The following is a 12,985-nucleotide window of genomic DNA, read 5'->3' as shown; positions in this document are numbered from 1 at the left end:
ACCTAGCCTTATACAGTTGTGGGGGGGGGGGGGGGGGGGGGCTGGGGTGGGGTGGGTTCATATGGCCGAGTCCTGTAACCAGAGGCTCTAGTTCCATGCTAAAAAACAGTGTGTTAAACTTGCCGATTGCATGTGTTTTCGTGATATAACATGATTATTAAAGGGCTGACACCGAAAATTTCTCATTTAATCTTGCACAGAGCCTGCTCAATGTATGAAGCCCCAAATATTCATTGATACACCACCACCCCCCCCCCCCCCCCCCATCATGCTGGTTTTAAACAACCACTGCTAAAAAAAAAAAAAAAAAAAAAAAAAAAAAAAATGTATATAGTTAATGATCTACAGGACAGGATATTGTTCTGCAGACTTTGAAGACTATTAGCGTTATCAGCTTGAGGCCAACCAGTGCTACTGTCAACTTCTCAAGTGTGCTCCAAGTGACTGCCAAGGCCTGAGGTCATTACCAAATAAGCGAGTTAAACACTTTGACACCCACAATCTATAGGTTAATGTTCTGGCAGGATGCAGTGGTCACAGTGCTACAAAAGAAAAAAAGTAATTTAAAAGTTAAGAAAAGTTATATAAAAATGCTGTGTGTGCAAAAATGATTGGGCATGCTCGGCACGGGTATTTGACGCCCAGTGGCCTATATAAAACTGAACCAATGCAGAAGGAAAGTTCTGAGTGGTCGTCAGCTGGCCCCTGTTTATCCGAGTCCTGATCTGCTGATTCTGTGTTATGGTGTATGACCCGGCTTGCCTTCTGACTTGCCTCTGGGCCCCGTCTTTGCTTCTCGATTTTGTTTTATGCTGCTATCCAGTACCCAACAAAAACATACTCAATCCACAAGCTTCATGACCCCAGTACCCAACCCAACCAGTGCATTGCATGCTGCTCTGTAATTTCCAACATCGGTTTGTGTCCAAACTCTACACCCGTCTGATGGGTATCCCGTTGCCTGACTGTCATCTAGCAAGGGCCTCAATCTAGTTAGATGGAGAATGGAAAAACTTGGGACAGCCGCACTCCGAATCGAAGTAAACCGTGCCTTTATTTTCTCAAATGAAAAACCTCACATCACACAAATCACAGCAGCAAAGGGAAAAAATATAGAACAAAATTGTTGACGCATTTCATGCTAAAATTAGCGCCGATAGCCTCAATCTAGTTCCTGTGACCTGCTCCATGATCCTCAGTTTATTGCTCCCCACATCTGGCAGCAACACAGATCTAGTACAGCCTGCAACTCCACCACAAGTGCCACACCCTGTAACCATCTTCAGGAATGGTGGACGGGAGGTCCAAAAAGGGGCCCCCTGATCTACTCAGCCTCCACCAGGTACGAGCAGAGGGAAGGCGACCTGTGGAGCAACTTCTCAGAGTCCGCCCCCACGGCACTGCCCTTTAGGGACCCATTGTGCATCGCTTTGCTGGATTACAGTTGCCTTGGTGGAGGGGATGTCCAGAAGGAACTATGCGAGAAGATAATTGCCCCAGAGGGAGATACTGGGGGTTATTTACGAAAGGCAAATCCACTTTGCACTACAAATGCACTGCAAGTACAGTCGCTGTAAATCTGAGGGGTAGATCTGAAATGAGGGGAAGCTCTGCCGATTTTATCATCCAATCATGTGTAAGCTAAAATTATGTTTTTTTTTCCTTGCATGTCCCCCTCGGATCTACAGGGACCGCACTTTCAAGTGTACTTTCAGTGCAAAGTGGATTTGCCTTTAGTAAATAACCCCCAGTGTGTCATGTCCTGCTGGTTAACAGTTGCCCTTTCAGAGGGTCTGTGCAGAAGGAGCCATGACAGAGGTTTGTCTGGGAGGAAAGGTCATCTTAAGGAATCCTCTAAACTGAAAAATCCTGCTGGTGGATATTGGACAAGGATGCAACAAGACAAGCAACCAGTGGCTGCTATGTAATGGTCAAGGACCTAAATTGCTCAGAGAGAAAGATCACTTGCAACCAAAAGAACTTACTGACTGCTGTTCCCGAGTCATAGATCTGAGACATGACTGCTATTACAGGGCCAATGGATTGATTTTGGCTTTTCTTAAAGGGTCAACTAAGAAACCTGAGAAGGGCAAACACCAAAATGGCGTTTGGAAATTTGAGCTTTTTATTTTTTTAACATTTATAGCGCTATTTTTACACGGGGGCATTTTTAACCTGGGGGTAAAAAGCTCTTTACCCACGTGTGGGGCAGATGGAGAAGCAGCCATCTTGGGTGAGCTCTATAGAACATCATACTAGGGGCAAGTTTTAGACAGGGGCCAATTAGAAATGTGCACGACGGAAAAATTGGTATACTTTTGGATTCATTTAGTTTATAATTTTGCTTCATCATATCATTATATTACAATGATTTAGAATTAGTTTCATATATTCAGATTATTTTCGTAAAATATTTTTTTTAAACAAATTTGAATTTCAGAAGAAAGTTCTATTCGTTTTATTCTATTATTTTTCTAGTCTATAAAAGCAGCCCAAGTAGGAATCATCATGTTATTTCACTTGCAACCACATGGAGAGTACGCAGACTTTATGCAGATGGTTCTGACTGGTGCTACATGGAGCAAATCTCTTTCCGGCAACCATGTGTTTGCAGGAAAGAAATTTGCTCCAATCCCCCCATCAACACAGTCCGTGCTGATGCAGGAAGCCTCCCTGCTGGCCCATCGTCTTCTCCAGACAGTGGAGGGCAGTAAAGTCCGTCCCCGCCAGGAAAAGGCAGCGATTATTACTAGCGGCTATAGCAGCCACTAGTGATAATTGCAAGCAAGACCCGGCATGCTGATTGTACCCAAGTTGATCGATCAACTTGGTACATTCAGCCTGCCCATACAAGGGTCGAATCTCGGCCGGTTCAGCAGATTAGAACCACGTATGGTCTGCCCAGGGGCAGGCTGACAACTCATGGGGCCCCCGGGCAATAGGAGATTATGGGGCCACACAGTATACACACACACAGACACATAATATACAGTGCCTTGCGAAAGTATTCGGCCCCCTTGAACTTTTCAACCTTTTGCCACATTTCAGGCTTCAAACATAAAGATATAAAATTTAAATTTTTTGTGAAGAATCACCAACAAGTGGGACACAATTGTGAAGTGGAACAAAATCTATTGGATATTTGAAACTTTTTTAACTAATAAAAAACTGAAAAGTGGTGCGTGCAAAATTATTCGGCCCCTTTACTTTCAGTGCAGCAAACTCACCCCAGAAGTTCAGCGAGGATCTCTGAATGATCCAATGTTGTCCTAAATGACTGATGGTGATAAATAGAATCCACCTGTGTGTAATCAAGTCTCTGTATAAATGCACCTGCTCTGTGATATTCTCAGGGTTCTGTTGAAAGCGCAGAGAGCATCATGAAGACCAAGGAACACACCAGGCAGGTCCGTAATACTGTTGTGGAGAAGTTTAAAGCCGGATTTGGATACAAAAAGATTTCCCAAGCTTTAAACATCCCAAGGAGCACTGTGCAAGCGATCATTTTGAAATGGAAGGAGTATCTGACCACTGCAAATCTACCAAGACCTGGCCGTCCCTCTAAACTTTCAGCTCAGACAAGGAGAAGACTGATCAGAGATGCAGCCAAGATTCCCATGATCACTCTGGATGAACTGCGGAGAACTACAGCTGAGGTGGGAGAGTCTGTCCATAGGACAACAATCAGTCGTACACTGCACAAATCTGGCCTTTATGGAAGAGTGACAAGAAGAAAGCCATTTCTCAAAGATACCCATAAAAAGTCTTGTCTAAAGTTTGCCACAAGCCACCTGGGAGACACACCAAACATGTGGAAGAAGGTGCTCTGGTCAGATGAAACCAAAATCTAACTTTTTGCCCACAATGCAAAACGATATGTTTGGCATAAAAGCAACACAGCTCATCACCCTCAACACACCATCCCCACTGTCACACATGGTGGTGGCAGCATCATGGTTTGGGCCTGCTTTTCTTCAGCAGGGACAGGGAAGATGGTTAAAATTGAGGGGAAGATGGATGCAGCCAAATACAGGACCATTCTGGATGAAAACCTGTTGGAGTCTGCAAAAGACCTGAAACTGGGACGGAGATTTATCTTCCAACAAGACAATGATCCCAAACATACAGCAAAATCTACAAAGGAATGGTTCACAAATAAACGTATCCAGGTGTTAGAATGGCCAAGTCAAAGTCCAGACCTGAATCCAATCGAGAATCTGTGGAAAGAGCTGAAAACTGCTGTTCACAAACGCTCTCCATCCAACCTCACTGAGCTCGAGCTGTTTTGCAAGGAAGAATGGGCAAGAATTTCAGTCTCTCGATGTGCAAAACTGATAGAGACATACCCCAAGCGACTTGCAGCTGTAATCGCAGCAAAAGGTGGCTCTACAAAGTATTAACGCAAGGGGGCCGAATAATTTTGCACGCCCCACTTTTCATTTTTTTATTAGTTAAAAAAGTTTCAAAAATCCAATAGATTTCGTTCCACTTCACAATTGTGTCCCACTTGTTGATTCTTCACAAAAAATTAAAATTTTATATCTTTATGTTTGAAGCCTGAAATGTGGCAAAAGGTTGAAAAGTTCAAGGGGGCCGAATACTTTCGCAAGGCACTGTACACACACAATATACACACACAGAATAGGTACTGGAGAGGTGGGGCAGCTATAATCTTGTGATTTAAAAAAAAAAAAAAAAATAAAAATAAAAAAAACAAAGATTTTTACATACTGTCCCTGATTTTGAGGCTGGCAACCCTGATGGGACCCCTTAGTGTCATGGGGCCCTCGGGCAGTGCCCGAGTACCCAAATGGCCAGTCCGCCCCTGGGTCTGCCCAAGGTCCCCAGGTCTATAAGGCAGAAGTGTTAACCCCCTAAAGCCTTTGTGCTGTCCACCCTGCAACCTGTGTCAGATGTACTTTAATCTTTTTGGGGTATCCTGTATGCCCAACCCCCTCCCGTGAAAAGTAGAATTTAGCAATAAAACTACAAAAAGGATGAAAAAGTGACCGACGCTGGATGTATTTACCCCACCATACGCCAAAGATTCTGCCCTGAGAGGGGATGCACTGAGGAGAGTAAATACTGGGGCATTTGGAGAGGTCAGCCTGCTGAGAGTAGTGGTGCTACACCTCCTATTGGATATCCTTTATATACAATGTATAACGAGTGTACCTGTGATTTCCTGCCGGGTGTCGAGCCCCGCCTCCCCGGGGTGATGCTGTGAACTGTGTTTAGTTAGGTGGTCTGCATGACCGCGGCTGTGCGTCCGTCTCCTCCGCCGGATGCTGCTGGCTTTGCTGCTGCTGTCCAGCAATTGGCTTCCTGGGGTCTCCTCTACCAGCAGGTCCAATTCTGTGACAACAAAAGAAACGAGGATTAAAATATATGAAAAACATTCAACTGAGAAATGGCACGGCTTCCAACGGGACAGTCCTTTGAGTTAAAAGCCTCCACCACCAAAGTGTTACTTTCACAAATGTCCTTCTTTTCGGTCTTTATATTGCTTTTCCCTTAATTTCATCCTGTAAAATTATTTTTATGGCTTACCTTCAAAAAAATAAAAACAAAAAGGGAGTATTCTATAGAATGTGGAAAGTTTGATCCTGTGTGAGGATTTTATCAGGATTCTACCTTAAAACTGAACTCCAGGAATTCTGAGATTACTAGGGGTCAAGTCCAACAAGGTGTATGCCACCTCATGAATTTCTCTCTAATGTACAATTTACATTTTTACCGTGCACCGGGGGTATAGCTATCACGATACTTTTTTTTCACTCCGAAACTGGACTTTCTGTTCTCAGCTCCTGCAGTTGCCGAGTTGCATGCAGCCGCTGTGCCCACCGATCCCCTCATCCTGCCCAATCAGAGAGCTTTGCAATGTGTGAACACAAATGCTTTTGTGCATAAACAGCAAAGGGGAGGGTTAGGCAGAGATGTCGTGTGATAAGACAATGGGGGTTATTTACGAAAGGCAAATCCACTTTGCACTACAAGTGCAAACTACAAGTGCAAAGTGCACTTGAAATTGCACTTGGAAGTGCAGTCGCTGTAAATCTGAGGCCGCGTACACACGCGCGGACTGTTCGCCCAACCTTGTTCGTCAAACAGTTTGACAAACAGTCCGCTCAAAATTTGCATGAACGGACTTGACCACACACGATGAACGAACAGTCCGCTGAAACCGTGCGCGATGACGTGAACGGCACGTACGACGGGACTAGAAAACGACGTCCTATACACTGCAATGCAACCTTCGGCGTGTAAATCCTTTCTGAGTATGCGCGGAACTTAGTTTGACGAACAAGCCTACACACGAGCGGACTGTCCACTCAAACCAAGTTTCAGCGGACAGTTTTACGGAAATTCCGAAAAACTTTGTTCGTCAGACTGTCCGCTGAAACTGTCCGCTGAAGCCCACACACGAGCGGACTGTCCGCTGAAACACTGTTCAGCGGACAAAGTTGGGCGAACAGTCCGCCCGTGTGTACGCGGCCTGAGAGGTGAATCCGAAATGAGGGGAAGCTCTGCTGAGTTCATTATCCAATCATGTGCAAACTAAAATTCTCGTTTTTTTTTTTTTTCCTTGCATGTCCCCCTCGGATCTACAGCGACTTTACTTCCAAGTGCACTTTCAGTGCAATTTTTCAAGTGCACTTGTAGTGCAAAGTGGATTTGCCTTTAGTAAATAACCCCCAGTGTCTCACTACTGGGAAGTAGAGTGATGGCTGTGCTCCCAGCGTTGACTTTTTCGGTGCTCTGCAGGTTTTTCCTAAGCTGAGGATATTGATTGCTTTTGCTTAGCTGAGAGAAGGTTATCAATATCTTTCCTCCTTTAGGCTCTGCCCTGGATGAAGCCAGTGTGTAATGCATTGCTGGATTACAGTTTCTTTGCCGGAGTGTTTGTCCAGAGGGACCTGTGGGAGATGATGTCCTTCTGTATTGGTCTGTAGGCAGGTGCAGTCTTTCTTCACTGCAGGTGGTGCTCAACTGCAGTGGCATTGCAGGGGGAGAAGAAGTCAAGAGGAAAATGGTTCCTCTATGGCTTCCCGGGGCAATAAGGAAGCGAACCAATAGAAAACTGCATCCTCATGTGACTAGCAGCCATCCTGGGTCAGGCAGAGCCTATTTAGATCTTTAGAGTGATTCGTGGCAGGGAGAGATTCCAGTCAAGTAGGGAAAGGATAGGGGCGTGACGTGCTTCTGGAGACCTTCCCATTTGGACTCGGACCGACCAGGCTGCATCCTGCCCCTCAAAACAGACAATGTTGGCACATTTAGACCTGCTCTGCTACACATTGCCGTTAGTGTTCTGGTCTGGTACCTTCCCGTCTGGCTTGTTGTGAATTGCTGGATTCTGCATTAATACAAGATCTGTTCTCTGCAATTGAACTTTGCATGTTTATTGCTGCCGCACCTCCCCATGGGTCAATCATTGGCAGCCAAGGTATTTAGAACCTGGCAGACGCACACATAAAAGCCCCTCATATACGTGGAGCTTCAGGGCGGGGAATTCTCCCCACCGCAGAGGATTGGTCCATTACAGTTTCCGGGTGGGCTCGGCCAAATGGCTACAAAAGAACATCTGAACAAGCCCTGCACAGCACTGGTGATTTCCCATGGTGCATCTGTGAGGCCCCGGCTTTGTCACCAGTGCGCCTGCCGACCAGGATGTGGATTTCTATAGCAAGTAATTAGCCAAATAAATATTTAACATTCAACTTAACTTTCAAAATGTTTTGGAAAGTGTATGCAGAGCTGCATGCACCTGGGATTTTTAGTGTGAGAGCAGGGGTTGTCCACATTAGCACATTGCACCATTAAAACCACATTGGTGTCTGCCTACCTCTTTCACTGACTTTTTGGGAGGTTGAAAACTTCTGTTCTTATAACGGCCCCAGATTTCAAGTGCGCCCCTCCAAAAGCCACCCCTGACCTCCACCCTGCTGACCCCTACCCTCAGATCTGGCAACCCCTGTACACCGCCCTGCTGACCCCTGTGCTCCATTCACCTCTGCACAAAGCCATGTTGAACCTTGACTTCCACCCTGCAGACCCCTGTCTTCTGCCCTGCCGATCCCTTGTCCTCCGCCCTGCTGACCCCATATACTGCCCTTCTGACCCCTGTCCTCCCCCTGCTGATACTATACCATGCCTTTCTGACCCGTCCTCCCCCCTGCTGACACTATACACTGCCCTTCTGACCCCTGTCCTCCCCCTGCTGACACTATACACTGCCCTTCTGACCCCTGTCCTCCCCTTGCTGACACTATACACTGCCCTTCTGAACCCTGTCCTCTCCCTGCTGACACCATACACTGCCTTTTTGACCCCTGTCCTCCTCCCTGTTGACCCCATACACTTCTCTACAAACGAATGGCCTCTGTATACTGTTCTACAAACTGATGACTTTATACTCTGCCTTGCTGACCGTCCATCCTCTGCCCCCCTGACATTTCTTACTGCACCCCCACATCAGACAGGATATATCCAGTCCCGGTTTTTACTTAGCTGGACAAATAAAAATGCATCCATCTCATCCGACAAATATATCATTCAATCTGAACAGCAACCGACTGCATCTAAAACCACCACCATATACGCTGCAATCCAAACATTTGGATTCAGAAAGAAGCTAGAATTAAAAATTGATCCATAAGGCACTGCCATGAGGTTAGAGGGGATAGCGTTAGGGACATGGGGACTAGGTTGAAGTCTTTCAGTTCCTCAGAACCTCTCATGGTCCCATCTAACGTGAGAACATTTGTGACATTACAAGTCCAGGTTAGTTGAAAGAAGCTTCTAGTGCTCAGGACCCATGTAAAGCCCATTAACACCCAACAGAACCCACCTTCATTTTTCCTACCTGCACCAATGGAATTTTATAAAGCAATATTTAAAATTTTGATCGTTGCCAATGACCCTCAAGGGTTGCAACTGCTTGAAGATTGGGCTATGATGGACTTGCCACGGTACGGTCCTTGTGGTTTAGGTTGGTGTAGAATTTAGGAAAAGGACTTACCCAACTGCTTAAAGTAATCCTCCAGACCACTCCAGGAATTTCTCTCAATGAAAGTCTTAACAAGACCCCATGGCTGCTTTCTGTACTTCACATCTGTGATCACACTGGAGACACAAAGACACCGGGCAATTAATATGGAGGCCCATAAAGTGATCCCAACAGTATACATTGTAAAAGATCTCAGATACATAGGAATCACCTACAGTACCCATCAACGTTCCAGAGTCGTAATGTTGGTTGTCAGCTTCTGATATCTGGCTCGATAGGAAATTTGAGGGAACAGAAAGGGTAAATGCACTTTGAAAGTTCATTTAACCTTTAAAAAAAGATAAGCTCTCCTTTTTACAAAAAAAAAAAAAAAAAAAAAAAAAATTGTAAATGCACTTTATTTACAAGTACGTACAGGCACACGACTTTGCACACCCAGGCCGCCCTGCCGGAGTAAATGTACGTGGGGCGGTCCGAAAGCGGTTAATATGTCATTTACTGGCCCCTTTCTTCTCTGAATGAACACAGTAAGTGATTGTTAGAGTGTTCATTCATATAGTAAACTGTGTTCTTCACACAGAAGTTTATTAAAATCAATACAATTTAATCTTTTAGATTTATTAGGATTTTTTTTGTCATGCTATGGGTGTCACCGGGGGGTTGGGCTGTCAAGTAGGTTGTACGGGGCCCCTCGCTTTCTAACAGCAGCCCTGTCCTCCTCCATTCCCTCTAGGAAGGTAAATCTGACCTCTGGCCTTCCCTTCAGTCTTCACACCCCTTGAAATTTTCCACATTTTGTCATGTTACAACCAAAAATGTAAAATGTATTTTATTTGGATTTTATGTGATAGACCAACACAAAGTGTCACATAACTGAAGTGGAGGGAGGGAAAATGATAATTCATACATGCATTTGTATGGCGCCCCCCGGAGTCAATACTTTGTAGAACCGTCTTTCACTGCAATTACAGCTGCAAGTCTTTTTGGGGATGACTCTACCAGCTTTACGCATCTAGAGAGAGTGGGCAAAAATGCCATTCTTTGCAAAATATCTCAAGCTCTGTCAGATTGGATGGAGAACGTCTGAACAGCAATTTTCAAGTCTTGCCACAGATTCTCACTTGGAATTAGGTCTGGACTGTGACTGGGCCATTCTAACACATGAATATGCTTTGATCTAAACCATTCCATTGTAGCTCTGGCTGGATGTTTCAGGTCGTTGTCCTGCTGGAAGGTGAACCTCCTCCCCAGTCTCAAGTCTTTTGTAGACTCTAACAGGTTTTCTTCTAAGATTGCCCTGTATTTGGCTCCATCCATCTTCCCATCAAATTTGACCAACTTCAATGTCCCTGCTGAAGAAAATCATTCCCACAACATGATGCTGCCACCATGTTTCACAGTGGGGGGTGGCGTGTTCAGGGTGATGTGCGGTGTTAGTTTTCTGCCACACAGGGTTTTGCTTTTAAGCCAAAAACGTAAAAAAATCTGTTCTCCTCTGACCAGAGCACCTTCTTCCCCCACATGCTGTGTCCCCCACATGGCTTCTCACAAACTGCAAACGGGACTTCTTATGGCTTTCCTTCACCAATGTCTTTCTTCTCGTCACTCTTTCATAAAGGTCAGATTTGTGGAGAGCACGACTAATAGTTGTCCTGTGGACAGATTCTCCCACCTGAGCTGTGGATCTCTGCAGCTCCTCCAGAGTTACCATGGGCCTCTTGGCTGCTTCTCTGATGAATGCTCTCCTTGCCCGGCCGGTCAGTTTAGGTGGACGGCCATGTCTTGGTAGGTTTCCAGTTGTGCCATACTCTTCATTTTTGGATGATGGATTGAACAGTGCTCTGTGAGATGTTCAAAGCTTGGGAGAGTTTTTTTTATAACCTAACTCTGCTTTATACTTCTCCACACCTTTATCCTTGACCTGTCTGGCATCTTTTGTGGCCTTCATGATGTTGTTTGTTCACTAGGGATCTCCAACAAACCTCTGAGGGCTTAACAGAACAGCTGTATTTATACCAAGATTAAATTACACACAGGTGGACTCTACTAATTACGCAACTTCTGAAGGCAATTGGTTCCACCAGATTTTAGTTAGGGGGTATCAAAGTAAAGGGGGCTGAATACAAAATGTATGCCACACTTATTTGTAAAAAAAAAAAAAAAAAAAAAAAAAAAAAATTAAGTTTAAAAACCATTTATCATTTCCCTTCCACTTCACAATTATGTGCCACTTTGTGTTTGTCTATCACATAAAATCCCAATAAAATACATTTATGTTTTTGGTTGTAACATGATAAAACGTGGAAAATTTAATGGGGTATGAATACTTTTTCAAGGCACTGTATTGGCAGTAAGTGCCTACTGATGTAACCCAACCAGGTGAGAGGAACGGCTTCTGTTTTTTTTTTTTGATGTAACGAAATGTTTAACGAGACTCATACACTGTAACTAGAGTTATTTGTCAAGTGCTTCCTATCATTCGTACACCTCTGCTCAGTTCTCACCGTAATCGACACTTGTGTTTGGAGGTGCGGAATATACAGTATTTGTTCACAGTGTAGAAATAATCGTGATACGGGACGTCGTGTGTGACCACCTCCGTGTCCACGATGTAGTAATGACCTTCCTGACTCTCCTTGTACAGAATCTGCAGGAACAGAACACAAGAGTTATTCATGGCTGCCAAAAAAAAAAAAAATAAAAATAAAAAAAGGGGAGAGGGAATACATGGGAAGTATCAATGGGCACAGCGCGATAAAAAAGGGAAAAATAAATAAAAAGCTGCTGCATTTTCACGCGTTGGGGGGGACTCCCGCCACAGGATCTCCCAGCCAGTTCCTGGCTTTGATCCCGTATACTTGGGGATGGACAAGAAAGAGCTGTTCTATTAAAGAGCTGTTTTACTTGCCCATCCATGTCTGAGATTTGAAAGGCTCTGCTATACAGCACAGACCTATCTGGTAGGGTAGGAGACCCGATCTTTCTCTGCTGCAAATTAAAAGGAGTATGGGGAAAGCTTTTTTGGCTGTACTTCTGTAGTTCACAGGAGTGCAGTTCTACTCTCCTGTGACCCGTTTTCAGTAGACAGTGGCCGGTCTGGACTCGGGCAAGATCACAACAATGGAGTCGGGATCCGCCCACATGCCTGGACCGGCACCAGCTCAGCCTCTGCTATGGGCTCTGGCGTCTCTTCCGACTTCTCCCCTCTCTGGCTCTTCTGCCTCCTGCGCCGATGTCTTCTGCCTCTGTCAGTCCTTCTCCCCTCTCCGGTTCTTCTGCCTCTATCTTCTGCTGGGTCTCCTCTGTTGTCTTCTCGCTCTTTTACTGGGTCTTCTTCCTCTGTTATTCCAATGTTGACTTGACACTGTCCCTCTCTAATGACAGGTGCGCGGTGTGCCACTACTTATATTGGAATGGGGTGGAGGCCCTGCCCCTTATGACGTCACGCCCGGGGCATGACGGGTGGTGATGTCATAAGAGGCGTGCCTGCGGTAAACCCACCCCATGCCAATATAAGTAGTGGCACACCGCACACCCACCATTAGAGCTGGAGAGAGCATCGAGCCAACATCGGGAGAACAGAGGGAGAAGACCGGGCAAAACAGAGAGCAAAAGAGCAAGAAGACAGCGGAGGAGACCCGACAGAAGACAGCAGACAAAAGGGAGAAGAACTGGAGAGAGGAGCAGAACCGGAGAGAGGAGCAGAATCGCAGAGAGAGCGGAGAACAGCCGGAGAGGGGAGCAGAACCGGAGAGAGAGCGGAGAAGAACCGGAGAGAGAGCGGAGAACAGCCGGAGAGGGGAGAAGAACCGGAGAGAGAGCGGAGAACAGCCGGAGAGGGGAGAAGAACCGGAGAGAGAGCGGAGAACAGCCGGAGAGGGGAGCAGAACCGGAGAGAGAGCGGAGAACAGCCGGAGAGGGGAGCAGAACCGGAGAGAGAGCGGAGAACAGCCGGAGAGGGGAGAAGAACCGGAG

The 12,985-nt window shown here is 45.7% G+C and overlaps 1 protein-coding gene across 3 annotated transcripts in view; it reads right to left on the bottom strand.

Moving 5' to 3' along the window:
* The window catches only part of GRAMD1C (GRAM domain containing 1C), a 233,444-nt gene that overhangs the window by 11,036 nt on the left and 209,423 nt on the right, over positions 1 to 12,985 (bottom strand). For all 3 annotated transcript variants that reach the window (XM_077479690.1, XM_077479691.1, XM_077479692.1), the window contains 3 exons: positions 11,515 to 11,657; positions 9,023 to 9,126; positions 5,176 to 5,355 (listed from right to left, as the gene is read on the bottom strand). In XM_077479690.1, coding sequence (XP_077335816.1) covers positions 5,176 to 5,355; positions 9,023 to 9,126; positions 11,515 to 11,657 — 427 coding nt within the window. The remainder of the gene's footprint in view (positions 1 to 5,175; positions 5,356 to 9,022; positions 9,127 to 11,514; positions 11,658 to 12,985) is intronic.

Source organism: Lithobates pipiens, unplaced genomic scaffold, assembly GCF_037356315.1.
Source record: "Lithobates pipiens isolate NorthernLeopardFrog02 unplaced genomic scaffold, aLitPip1_a1.2 Scaffold_16, whole genome shotgun sequence".
Classification (NCBI taxonomy): Eukaryota; Metazoa; Chordata; class Amphibia; order Anura; family Ranidae; genus Lithobates; species Lithobates pipiens.
This window is presented reverse-complemented; position numbering and strand designations above follow the sequence as displayed.